The 12417-nt window shown below is 51.4% G+C and overlaps 1 protein-coding gene across 1 annotated transcript in view; it reads left to right on the forward strand.

Annotated features, from left to right (window-relative positions):
- The window catches only part of C1QC (complement C1q C chain), a 14048-nt gene extending 3463 nt beyond the window's left edge, over positions 1 to 10585 (forward strand). Inside the window, exons 4-5 of the mRNA XM_016149291.2 lie at positions 8435 to 8626; positions 9862 to 10585. Of these exons, the coding sequence (XP_016004777.2) occupies positions 8435 to 8626; positions 9862 to 10436 (767 nt within the window). The 3' untranslated portion in view covers positions 10437 to 10585. The remainder of the gene's footprint in view (positions 1 to 8434; positions 8627 to 9861) is intronic.
- The last annotated feature ends 1832 nt before the right edge of the window (positions 10586 to 12417 follow it).

Consider the following 12417-nt stretch of genomic DNA (forward strand, 5'->3'; position numbering starts at 1 on the left):
AAGAGGCAGGGAGACACATAAATAAATGATTAAATCAATAGATACGCATGGCTCTGATTCCTCACTCCCAATTCCTTGAAGAAGCAAGTCTCTTCATCGTCACTGTTGTATCCACTACAGCCATCTGTGGACTCTAGACCCAGACGGGGCATCTCCTTGGGGTCAGTGTTGAGACACTCAGCAGCATTTGGCCATCCGGGAGAGAAAGCTCAGGTGTGGTAGGAGCCCCCACGATGCCATCTGCTGTCGCTTGTTTAGATGAGAGGCACTGCTGTCATTCAAGGTATCCATCATGCTCGCAGGTAAACAGGAGTGTGTTTGAATTCCCAGACCTGTGGCAACCTATGTTGAATTTTGGGAGCACCTGTCACAGGAGGGGTTTGGTCTCGATAAGCCCAGCGTAGACAAAGACCAGATGTGCAATGAATTTGTGCCAAATTAATGAGTGAATTGGGGTGAATGAATGAATAAGTAAGTAAATGCATGACTAAAAGAGCAAAGGAATGAGCAAATAAAAACTCATAATAGCGGACATTATTGAGCACTTACTATGCACCAGGTTTATGCAAAGCCACCTATTAAATCATTTACTATTCATAATCACGCTCTGAGGTAGACATGAATGGGTCAGAGAGAGTGAGAATATGTCTCCAGGACGTCCGACAGACTCTGAGAGCCCCCAAGAGATGGTCTGAAACTGCCACTGCTCACAAGCTGTCAGATGGTCAGGCCCCGCCGCCACAGTCCTGACCGGAGGACCGGGAGGCCATCAGCTGCAGCACTTGCAGTGTGGTGACCATGAGAAATGGACAGTTCGGGGTCGAAAAGGTATAAAGTATAACTTCCCTGTGCAAACTTCAGGTCCAGCCTTGGAGCCCAGTGAGACCCACTCACTCAGGCACGAGACAATCCGCCCCAGCCTGGGTGGGACATCAGCTTGGTTCCACAAGGCCCCACGGAGCGCACAGAGGCACCAGTGAACTGAAGTGGGCTCTAAGAGAGCTGGCTTGAGCCCAAGTCTGTGACTGCCTCCATCCACTTTTTCACCTTTATTTCTGAAAGGGGCCGTTTCACACCTCCACTCCTTGGCCCGTGATGCTCCTTCATCCTGCAGAGCCCCTTCACCCCACTCATGCAAATCCTTCATCCACCTGGATACTACACACTCAACGACGGCCAGGCTTCAACACAGAGGTCACCTCCTCCATGAAGCCTCCCCTGCTGCTTCCCTCTGTGTCTCCACAGTGCCCTCCACAGACTTGGACCACAAACTCGTGGCTCTTGAGAGCCCAGGTTCCCAAATTTGGTGGTACGACAATATTATGTGCAGATTTATTTATAAAACAAACACGGATTAGTGGATCCAAGTCTTTTTTAGAAAGGTGTGAGGAGAACAGGGCGATTTGCCAGGTGCAGTCAACGCACGTGGTCCACCAACTGGCTTTCGTGTACTTACTTGCTTACGGGTCTGCCTCCTCCACTGGAGGACGAGCATTCTTGAGAGAGGGGCTGCTTTGACATGTGCCTGCACATAGTAGGGGCACAGGAAACGTGTCAGACCGGAAGAGGGGAGAGAGCTAAAGACACACACGCAGAGTGAGAACAGAGGCCAGGGCCGAGGAGCCCAGCCGGGTTCGCAGGGCCTGGGCGCCTCTGGCAGGGCCAGGGCCAAGGTCGCGAGGCCGTTCATTCACAGCTCCCCTCCATCAGCCACTTAGCAGTCTGCCTGGCAACGCCCCAAGTAATACGTCGTTCTTTTCATTCTTCTTTTGTTTAAAAAAATCAATACGCCGTTTATGTAGGCCACTGTGTCAGATCAGAAACCTGTGCTTTGGAAATGACAATTTTCGTGGTGTTTTTATTTTCCATAATTGTTTCCCTGTTGTTCTGTCTTCGCCAGGAGAGACAGGCCTTTGAAAATGCCAGTTTGTCTGCTGAGCTGAGGGAAGCTGGCCGAGGGTTTTTTAAGGGAGGCCGGAAAGGAGGGGTGTGGGAGCGGGTCAGGAGCCAGCATGAGGCACCCCAAGCTGCAAGGAATCTCTCACACCACAGGACGCTGAGGGGCCTTAGGGTTATTTTCCCACACTTTGTAGGTATCACACCCTCTCTACCACGGACACAACTCAACAGTTTTATGGGTACAGAGACCAGCTGGTTCCCTTAGCTCCTGATCCCTAGTCTGGGCATGGCTCCTATGCCCTCAGGCTCCAAGAGTTCTGTCTTCTCTACATACAAATCGTACTATTCCCAGGTTTGCATTGGGCCCACGAAGGGCTTGGCACTCAGCTGGGCCCCGGATTTGCAGGGTTACCTCACTGGTCCCCCCACAACAACCCCAGGAGGTGGGCGCTCATGCCTCCAATTCATAGATGGAGAAACCGAGGTCAATAAAGGGGCCTGAGGCCACATAACCAGAAAGAGGCCACGCTGGGATTCAAACTTGGGAGGGGCCGACTCCAAAGCCTCGTCCTCACCCCCTTCCCTGCTGTTTCTGCCCCAGGTTCAAGCTCATTTTTTTCCCATTGCCATCAGCCATCAAAGAATTACACACCAGGCCCAGGTGACCTCAGGAACCCTCAGATGGAGTCCCCGGACCTGCAACCTACTAATCCCCCTCTCACTGCCCAGAATCCACAGCCGTCTCCTCCTCGCCCAGGCCCTTTGGTTTCATCAGACCAGTCTTTTCACCCACCACAGTTAACGATCTCTATCAAGCAGCATTCACAAGCCCAACAATTTTCTATGTCCCAGTACAGATGTCGAGAAGTGCCCTCCTGACCTGTGCCAGCTCCTGGTGCTTGCTGGGTAACCGTCCCCGAGAGGGGTGTCACATCACCTTAGACACAGCCTCAGCAAAGAGCTAAGATCTGGTGCCAGTATGCCTGGCTTCGAGTCCTGCCTCTGCCACTTGCATGGGGCCTGAGCTCCAGAAGTCACTTCTTTTTTTGTGTGACATTGGTCACAGGAGCGATGAAGCCCCTGTGTCGTTTGATCTTCCACACCAGCCTTCCTCAGTAGAACGGATGCCGCATAGGGGCAGGAAACAGGGCCGATGGCGTAGGGCTCTCTCTCCAGAGCCGAGCACACAGAGGATCACGATAACCATCGCCCCCGTGGGCCTCAGCTCCCCCGCATGCATGACGAGGAGGATGGGCTGGGTGACCTCCAAGGCCCTCTCCAGCCCTAACTGGGTGATTCCAGGATCAATAAGCAACAGGCCCCCACCGGTGCCTATTATTGTCATCAGCTTCGAGCCCCGCTGGAAGCAGAAGAAGGGATATAAATAAATAATAACTGCATTTAAAATTCATTTTTCATTATTAGATTATTTTCTGAGAACAGGGAAAGAGCAAGAGTGCAGAAAGGGAAGAAAGCAGCAGAAAGGGACCCAGAAAGGGGAAGCCTGGGACATGGCGTGATATTAACAATTAACGTGTGCACTGCACTGTACAGCCTACCCCCCCCTTTCTCCTCCACTGTCCCATCTGAGCCCCCATGTGCTCTGTAGAGCAGGTGTAATTATGGTCCCATCATATAACAGGAAATGGGGTTCCCTTGGGCTCCCTTGGCTGAAAACATTTAGCTGGTAAGTGGCAGAGCCAGGTTATGAATCAAGGTTTCTGACTCCAAATCCAGCGCCCAGGCACCAGGCCAGCCATATTTTCATTTCATTGAGGAACACCCCTGTTCCCTGTAGAAGATCATGAGGTCAGAGGCCCTGGCACCAAGCCATCAGTTGTGGACATTCTCCAGAGACAGCCTGTTCCCCCCAAAGCTGCTGAGCTGGCAAAGCGAAACTTACCACCCATCCGCCCATTTACAGTAAGCCCCTCCAAGTCACAGAAACCGGACCTGAAACTGCCTGAGAGCAGCAGGACAGGGTGAGAGTGGGGTGATAGGGAGGGGGGGCCCGCCTGCTGGGCCCCTGGGAGGGGGCCATCAGGGAAAGGCCCTTCTCGTCTCTGGGGGGAATGGAACTTCCGCTTTGGACGGAGAGCAGCAGGCTCCCAGCTCCTGGTCCCACTGCTGTCCCGCCAAACAGCATCACAGGACGCCAGTTTCCCAGGTGAGGATGGAGCTCGGTGCCTGGGGTGGGGGGACTGGCCAGCAGGACCAGTATGGTGGAGAGTGGTGGCTCTCAAAATAGAGACCTTGCATCTCCTGCTTCAGAGCTACCTGGGTGTTTAACGGTGAGGATTCCTGCCTGGGCCCAAACCCAGGCCTCTCTGGAGGTGATCTTGGGCAGGAGGGGTCTGCTGCCACCCAGGTCTCCAGGTGATGGGGAGGCAGACTAAAATGAGAGCCGCCAGCATAAGGGCTTCAGGGTTCCCGAAATGCAAGCAGAGTCCTGCTTCTGGCTCTTAGGTGCCCGCGAGCTGGGGCAAGTCACGTAACCTCTCAGCCTGGGATTCTCTCTGGGAATAATGGAACCTTTCTCCTTTGGGGATGCTGTGTGCCCTAAAGGAGATCAAGCTCCCTCAGTGTGGAGCACACTGCCTGGATCAAGATATGTCCGAGGCAGAGGGAAAACCAGAACCCAGGTTCCCCTCCACCCAGCCCAGCATTGCTCCTACAGCTGCCTTCTCTTACTTCCTTGCAGTCTGCTGAGAAAGCTCCGCTTGACTCTTTCAAGGAAATAATTTGACTTGCAGGTGGAGCCGTGGTTAGTTATTAGTTAGGACCGAGTGAGCTCAATGTTCGTAAAGGAGGGAGTGGGATCAGGCACCACACCAGAGACCTTATTTATTTTTTTTAGGTCCCATCTCATTTAATCTTCTGGCAGCCCTGTCAGGGAGAAATTAACTCTGCCAAAGAGGCTCAGAGAGGTTCAGGCACTTGCCTGAGGTCATGCAGTGAGATAGCCCCAGGAAGAGGGTGGGGGTTCAAGGTCAAGTTGGCCCGACTCCAAGTCAGGGGGAAAGGGACTGTTGGGGCTGGAAGGTTTGGAGATAAATGGGTCAGCGATGTGGGGAAAGACGGGAGAGGTAAGGCTGGTACTGGTGCTGCGCGGTGAAGGCAAGGGGGTGTTCAGACCAGAGGAGTTTTAATTTGGAGCCCAAGTCTGAGACTTGGTGACCCCTAAAATGGTCTACGACCTAGATCTTCCCACACACACACACCCTCCCACTTCCCCCAAGGTCAGGACCCTGCTTCCCTACCCTGCATCCCACCCCCCACCCCATTGGCTGGAGCACTCTGCCCTTGGGCTGCCTCTACCTGAGAGACCTCCTCCCTCTGAGCACCTCTCAAAGGGACCAGACCCTCTTGTATTTTTCCAACCATCGTCAGGCATGTCCCTAAACTTGAGACTTCTTGGGCGATGGCGATCATTTTAAAAGCAGCTGATATTCTGTAAGTGTTTCTGTTATAAGCCTTAACTCACCTGTCCTCCCACCAACCCTGTGAGATAGAGGATAGTATTACCCACCCTTTATAAAAAGGAGAACTGTGGCCAGAGAGAAGTGACCCTCCTGAGGCCCTTAGCAAAGAAGTGGCAGAGGCCCGATTTGGACCCTGGCAGTTGCTTTCCTTATGACACTCCAGACCTCTCACCACTGGTGAATATTTGCTGCCTCTTAACAAAAATAACAGTAATAATAAAAACTTCCTTCCCCAGGCACTGGCCCTGGACACACCCCACGCCTTAGCTCCTTCTGTCTGGCTGTCGGGCTCCAAAGCCTTCATTTTCACCACCGAGTACAGTAACCTCTTAATGTAACACCCTGTGAGTTTTACGATCCACCAGGCATAGGGTTTGAATCCCAGCCACATGGAGCTGCGTGACCTTGATTGAGGTTCTCACCCTCTCTGTGCTCAGTTTCCTCATCTGTGAAATAAGAAATCAGGGATGCTTTCTCAGGGGACCATTGTAAGGGCCAGATGCCCTGAGATGATGGCACATAAAGTGTTTGGTGCAGAGCCTGGTATCTGCGAAGTGCCCAGTGCGTAGATTATTAAAGTTGTCAAATTGTCATTTTGTAAAATCTCCAGCAAGAGTTGGAACTGATGCTCATTCAAAGATAAGCAGGATTCCCCCGAGTCACCCTCTCTTTGGAGCAGGGCAGAGAGCCTAAGCTGGTCACTCGCAGTTCTGGGCACACCTCACCCTTTGCAGCCCCCCTTTGCTTGGTGCCTAGCATAAGGTCCAGCATAACTCAGGGGTTTAGGCAATGAATTGATTAGGACCAGACTGTGGGGTGGGGGGTGGGGGGCGATGTTGATTTTCTAAGCACATGAGCCAACAAACAGCAGGTTTTTCTGGTTTCAGAAAAGCCAAATTCTGGGTTGGCCAAGCCAATGTGAGGCAGAGAGGGCCAGAGTTTGACCACAGCTCCGCCATTAACCAGTTCACCAGGTACCTGTAGGCAGGTTGCTTTCTAATGTTTGAGCCTCTGTTTCCTCATCTGCAATATGAGAGAATAATCACAACCCACTTCCACAGTTCTGTGAGGGTCAGACAACAGCAGCAACGAGTCTGAACCAGAGCTGGAAACACCACGATTCTTTCCCAGCCGTGGCCTCACCTGGCTCCCCACGGTTATCCTGGGAGGTGGGCAGGGACCACTCTGCTCTCCCATTTTAAGAGAAGGAAACAGTGTAGCCTCTGTGAGCTTAGGGAGAATGAGAGAAGGTTTCTGGGAGGAAAAAGGCTTTGAAGGCTCAAGCTTTGAAGGATGGGGGGAATTTGGGTCTGGGCAAGGGTGGCATCAGCTGCCTTGATAGCTAATGAGCTGCTCATCACGAGACAGTGCAGCCAAGGATGGAAGAGCCAGTGGCAGAGATGTTATTGAGGAGACTTAACAGCAGGCTGCGAATTCCTCAAAAGGTTAAACACAGATTCACCATAAGACCCAGGGCAGTAATTCCAGTAATTCCACTCCTAGGTATATACCTTCCAAAATTAAAAACAAGTATTCGAAGAAATCCTTGTATGTGAATTTTCATAGCAGCACTATTCACAATAGCCAACGGGTGGGAGTTTCCCAAATGCCCATCAATAATGAATGGATAAACAAATCGTAATATATCCATACAATGAAATAATATCCAGCCACTATGTATCGGGATGAGTTACTGATACATAGTACAATGTAGATGAACCTTGAAAACATTATGCTGGGTAAAATAAGCCAGATATTGTATGAGGGTCACATATTATAGGATTCTATTTATATGAAATGTCCAGAATAGGCAAATCCATAGAACCAGAAAGCAGATTAGTGGTTGTCAGGGCTGAGAGGGGAAAGTGGGGTTGGGAGTAACTGCTCGTTGAGTACAGAATTTTATTTTAGGGTGATGAAATGTTTTGGAACTAAATGGAGATGGTGGTTACACAACACTGAGAATGTGCTAAATGCCACTGAAATGTTTGCTTTCAAATGATCAAATTGATGTTAGTGAATGTCAGCTTCATTAAAAAAAAAAAATAGGCTAAGGATTAGATGGATTTTAAGGTCCCTTCCGTACTAAGAATTAATTAATGACCATGCCGACCAGCTCGAGACAGCCCATGGCTTCTTCTAGTTCCCTTTCACCAGGACCCACTGCCTTAGATGGGACCCGAGAATATTTCAGCAGAAGAGATGAGCTGGTATGCTGGCAGGAATGCTGGCTTCAGTGCCAGACAGGCCTGGGTTTGAGTCCTGGCTGCTGTTATTCCTATATGACCCCCAATCAAGTACCTTGGCTACCCTGAGTGTCAGGGTCCTCTTCAGGGTAAAAATAATAGTTTCCTCCATGCAGGGATGCTCTGAGGATGTAAAGCAGCCCACTGGGGAAGCAGCACAGCCACGCTGAATTTAGAATACTTAGAATAAAATCCAAAACCCACATACCACAGCCTTCGGGCCCTCACTTCCTGTCATTCTGACCTCTCACTCCCCTCTGGCCCCTGGGCTGGTCCTCAACATTCCAGGCTCTGTCCTGCCTCTGGGCCTCTACCCCCACCGTCCTATCTGGCTGGAACATTTCTGCCCAGGCCCTTTCTAAACCTTCAAGTCTTGTCCTAAACATCACTTCTCAGAGATTCCTCCCTTAGAAACTTTCCCAGTGGGAGGACTTCCCTAACACTCCACTCTGGCCCAGTTTCTCTCACTCCAGGCACCCTTTCCTTTCTGCCAGAGCACTCACCGCCGTCTCTAATTATTTCTATTTACTTGTACGTTGAGCTGTGTATCATCTGTCTTCCCCTAGACTGTCAGCTCCGTGAAGGCAGGGAACATATCTTTCTTGTTGACCACTGTATCCCCAGCACTCACAACAGGGTCGGGTGGACAGGACAAACTCAACGAACACACAAACAACTGAATAAACTGATGGATGGGTGGGTGGGTGGATGGATGGATGGATGGATGGATGGATGAATAAAACAGTGAGGAGTCACCGCGGTCGTAACCTACCACATCTTCTTATGCCCCCACAGGAAGCAGCTGAGACAGTGCGGTGATGAAGACCCCAGGGGGTGGCATCCTGGCGCTGCTGCCGCTGCTGCTCCTGGGTCTCGTAGGTGTCTCCAGGGCCCAGAGCAGCTGCACTGGGCACCCGGCCATCCCTGGCATCCCGGGCATTCCTGGGTCACCGGGCCCTGACGGCAAACCTGGGACCCCAGGGGTAAAGGGTGAAAAAGGTACTGCAGATTTCGGGGACACACTAGTGTCGCTGACTGAGGCCCCACCGCCCGCCTCCCAAGTCTCCGTTGTCCAGCTTAGAGACTGCGAAAGTGTTTGTAAATCCATCAGCTTGCTGAGCCCTTGCAATAACTTTGCAAGGAGGGAATTCTGATTCCCATTTTACAGACAGGAAAACCTGTGTCCAGAAAGGCTACTGACTTGTCCAAAGGAGCCCAACATTTATTGGGCTCCTTCGGACAAATCAGTAGCCTTTCTGGACACAGGCTGAGACCAGATGGTAGATCTCTTACCACTAAATTCAGATAGAGAGAGGGCACTACCAGAGTCGCACAGTCCTGGGCCGCCTCCAGGTAAGCGGCTTCACCTCTCCGAATTGCCATTTCCTCACCTGTAAAATGCAGACAATGATATTTTTAGGATTGTCACAAGGTTCACAGGAGACTTCCCGCCGTAAAGACGCCCCTGTGAAATCCAGATTGTTTATTCATTTACCCACAGGCAACTATTCTCTCCACATAATCTCGTTTTAATCCTTAGAATCCTACCAAATCTCATCACCCCCATTTTAAGGATGAGGAAGCTGAGCCTCAGAGAATCTCACGCAGTCAGGGTGGCACAACTGATAATGGCAGATGCGACATGAGAAGCGCATTTGTCTTTCCCCTGAGCCCATGTTCTCAGCCACCAAACTCTGCCACTCCACTGGGAAAGAGGTTTTAACTTGTGCGGTGCCAAACAGAGGAGCCGTGGCTGCTTGGAGTAGTGGAATGAGAGGATCCTAAAGTCCGCTTCCAAGTTCAGCAGGAAAGAATGCGGCCATTGATTAGAGATGTCAGCCACGGGGGAGGGAGTGGGACAGCATGCTTGCCAGGAATTCATTATCCCTGCTCCAGGCTTAAGCCTGAACAAGGGCACTGTATGAGCTGGTGAGGGCCAGCTCAGCACCTTCCTGAGGGAGATACTGCTCCCCAGCCCACGGATGTCAATCCCCATTGCCGCCAAAAACATCACAGACTCAGTAAGCTGGGCTGGAAGGGAACTTGGAGGCCCTCTGTAACCAGTCCCCTTTTTCACAGATGGGAAGCTGAGGCCCAGAGAGGAGCAGGGACTTGTCCAAGGTTACGTGGCCAGGTTTCCTGCCTCTAGGCAGGCCCCTTGTGTTGCCTGCCATGGCTCCTTCCTTTGGTTTTTGATGCTCTGAGCCTCATTTATCTTGTCTCTGCTTTTCCAGGGCTGCCAGGGCTAGCCGGAGACCATGGTGAGTTTGGAGAGAAAGGGGACCCAGGGATTCCCGGAAAGCCAGGAAAAGTTGGCCCTAAGGGCCCCATGGGCCCCAAAGGTGCTCCAGGATCCCCTGGACCCCGGGGCCCCAAGGGTGAATCAGGAGACTACAAAGCCACACAGAAAGTCGCCTTCTCTGTCATGCGGACTGTCAACATCGCCCTGCGAAAGGACCAGACCATTCGCTTCGACCACGTAATCACCAACGTGAACAACAACTACGAACCTCGGAGTGGCAAGTTCACCTGCAAGGTGCCCGGCCTCTACTACTTCACTTACCACGCCAGCTCTAGAGGGAACCTGTGCGTGAACCTCGTCCGGGGCCGGGACCGCATGCAGAAAGTGGCTACCTTCTGTGACTACACCCAGAACACCTTCCAGGTCACCACGGGCGGCATGGTTCTCAAGCTAGAACTAGGAGAGAATGTCTTCCTGCAGGCCACTGAGAAGAATTCCATCCTGGGTGTAGAAGGTGCCAATAGCATCTTCTCTGGGTTCCTGCTCTTCCCAGACCCACAGGTGTGACCCGTGGGACTGATTTACCCCCGCCTCTACCCACTCCCCTGCCAGCAATACTCACTTTACCCCAACACCACCCCTGCCCAGCCAAAGCACACAGTAGGTCTCCATGGATGTTGAATGAATAAGTAAATAAATTCTTCAAGACCAAGGGATAATAATGTAATTCAACTCTGCGTCCTAGTGCCTGGCACATAGTAGGTGCTCGAAAATGTACCTACTATGTGTCGGGTTGAATGACTGAACAGTGAATGAATGAATGAATGAATGACCTCTGAAAACAGAAACTCTATCTAATTTGAGGTGAGTGAAGAGCCAGACTGTGTCCAGCTCTATGACAGCCAGACAATGGAAAACGGGGAGGGAACATCATCTATTAAGTACCTACTATGCTTCAAGTACTGGGCTAGACCCTTTCCTCATTCTCTCATTAATCCTCTCACCCACTTTACAGAGGAGAAAACGGAGGATCAGAGGGATGAAGGCCTTGTCCTCAATCCCACAGCAGAGCTGAGATTTAGCATCAGGGTTGCCAACTGATGATCTGAGATCTCTTTCAAGGCAATATGTATAAGCCAACACCTAAAGAGGGTTTTCTGCTTATAATGTCACATCTACCCACCCAAGGGATCAAGGGGCCCTCCTCCAAAGTCTTAACTTGGAGCATTTTTTCACCTTTGATTGTCTCTGCATACTCCCCCACCCAATATCTTCCCAGCCTGGCACAAAACCAGCCATCGAGTTAGAACAAATGTCACTCCCTGCTCAATAACTCTCAGTGGCTCCCCACTGCCAGCTGGATATAGTCCCAGCCCATGAGCCTGGCCTTTAAGGCTCTCCATGGGTTGGCTTTCCAGTTGCGCTCCCTCCTCTGCTAGACAAAGAATATCCTACTCCAGACCAACTGGGCCCTTTCTGTCTCCTAGGCAAGCCCCATACTTTCCTGCCTTAGCGCCCACACTCTCACTGTTCCCTTTCCACCCTGCATATCTCAGCATCCTTAAAAACCTCATTCGAACCACACCTGCTCCCTGAAAACCAACCATTCCGGGCTCACAGGTTTCATTCCTCTGACCTTCGCTAACCCCATGTCCACTTGCTCAGATCTGAGCATGCATAGCCTGCATCTGGCTTCTCATTCATGCCCACCCCATGTCTCCAGCTAGGCTATGAGCGCCTTCACCCTGCCCATCTCTGAACCCCACAAAGCCCATGATACACAGCCGCCATTCAGTAAAGTTGCTGCCTGATTGGCCAAGACCACAGGCATAGGACTTGCCCAGAATCCCAGCCCTGCACCTGCTCTCTGCAGCCCGTCCTATTAGCCCTGTTCCGCAAAGACCATCAGCCAACCCTGACCTGAGGTAAGATTTAAGGCACTCTAGCCTATCACCTAGGGTCATTGCAGTAGTCCAGCCTCTTGTTTGGCTGGTTGGTTTCTCAGGGCTGTATTCATTGGGCATAGCTTCTGCCCCATCTCCGAAGTCTCAGGCCTGGCCTCGAAGACCTGCCTCAACCTCAGACTCTCCAAGAGAAACCTGGAGCCTTTTCTCCAGGGTCTGGGGCTTCTTTTTGCTACTCAACCCCTTCAGTGCAAATTGTTTGCCTGGTCTTTGAGTCTAGTAATAATAGTTATCATTGTAACTGCACCACGATTGAGTTACTGTGCACCAGTGCTTTATGTACATTAGCTCATTCAGTCTCCACCACAAATCCTAGGAGTTACACAGTATTACCCCCACTTTACAGATAAGAATCCGAGGCTCCAAGGAGGCAAGCAATTTGCCCAGAGTCACACAGCTGATAGGTACACAGCGGGGACTGGAGCCTGCTTCTCTTCTGTCTCAAAGCTCTTGCTAAACCTGTGGACATATCACCTTCTTGCCACCCTTACCTGTCGGAATTCCCTTGTGCTGCCCCTGTCCAGAGTTCCCTAGCTTCTCACCTAACCCCATTGGACCTCGGAAGTCAAAATTCTCAAGCCCCT

This window comes from Rousettus aegyptiacus, unplaced genomic scaffold, assembly GCF_014176215.1.
Source record: "Rousettus aegyptiacus isolate mRouAeg1 unplaced genomic scaffold, mRouAeg1.p scaffold_m13_p_1, whole genome shotgun sequence".
NCBI lineage: Eukaryota > Metazoa > Chordata > Mammalia > Chiroptera > Pteropodidae > Rousettus > Rousettus aegyptiacus.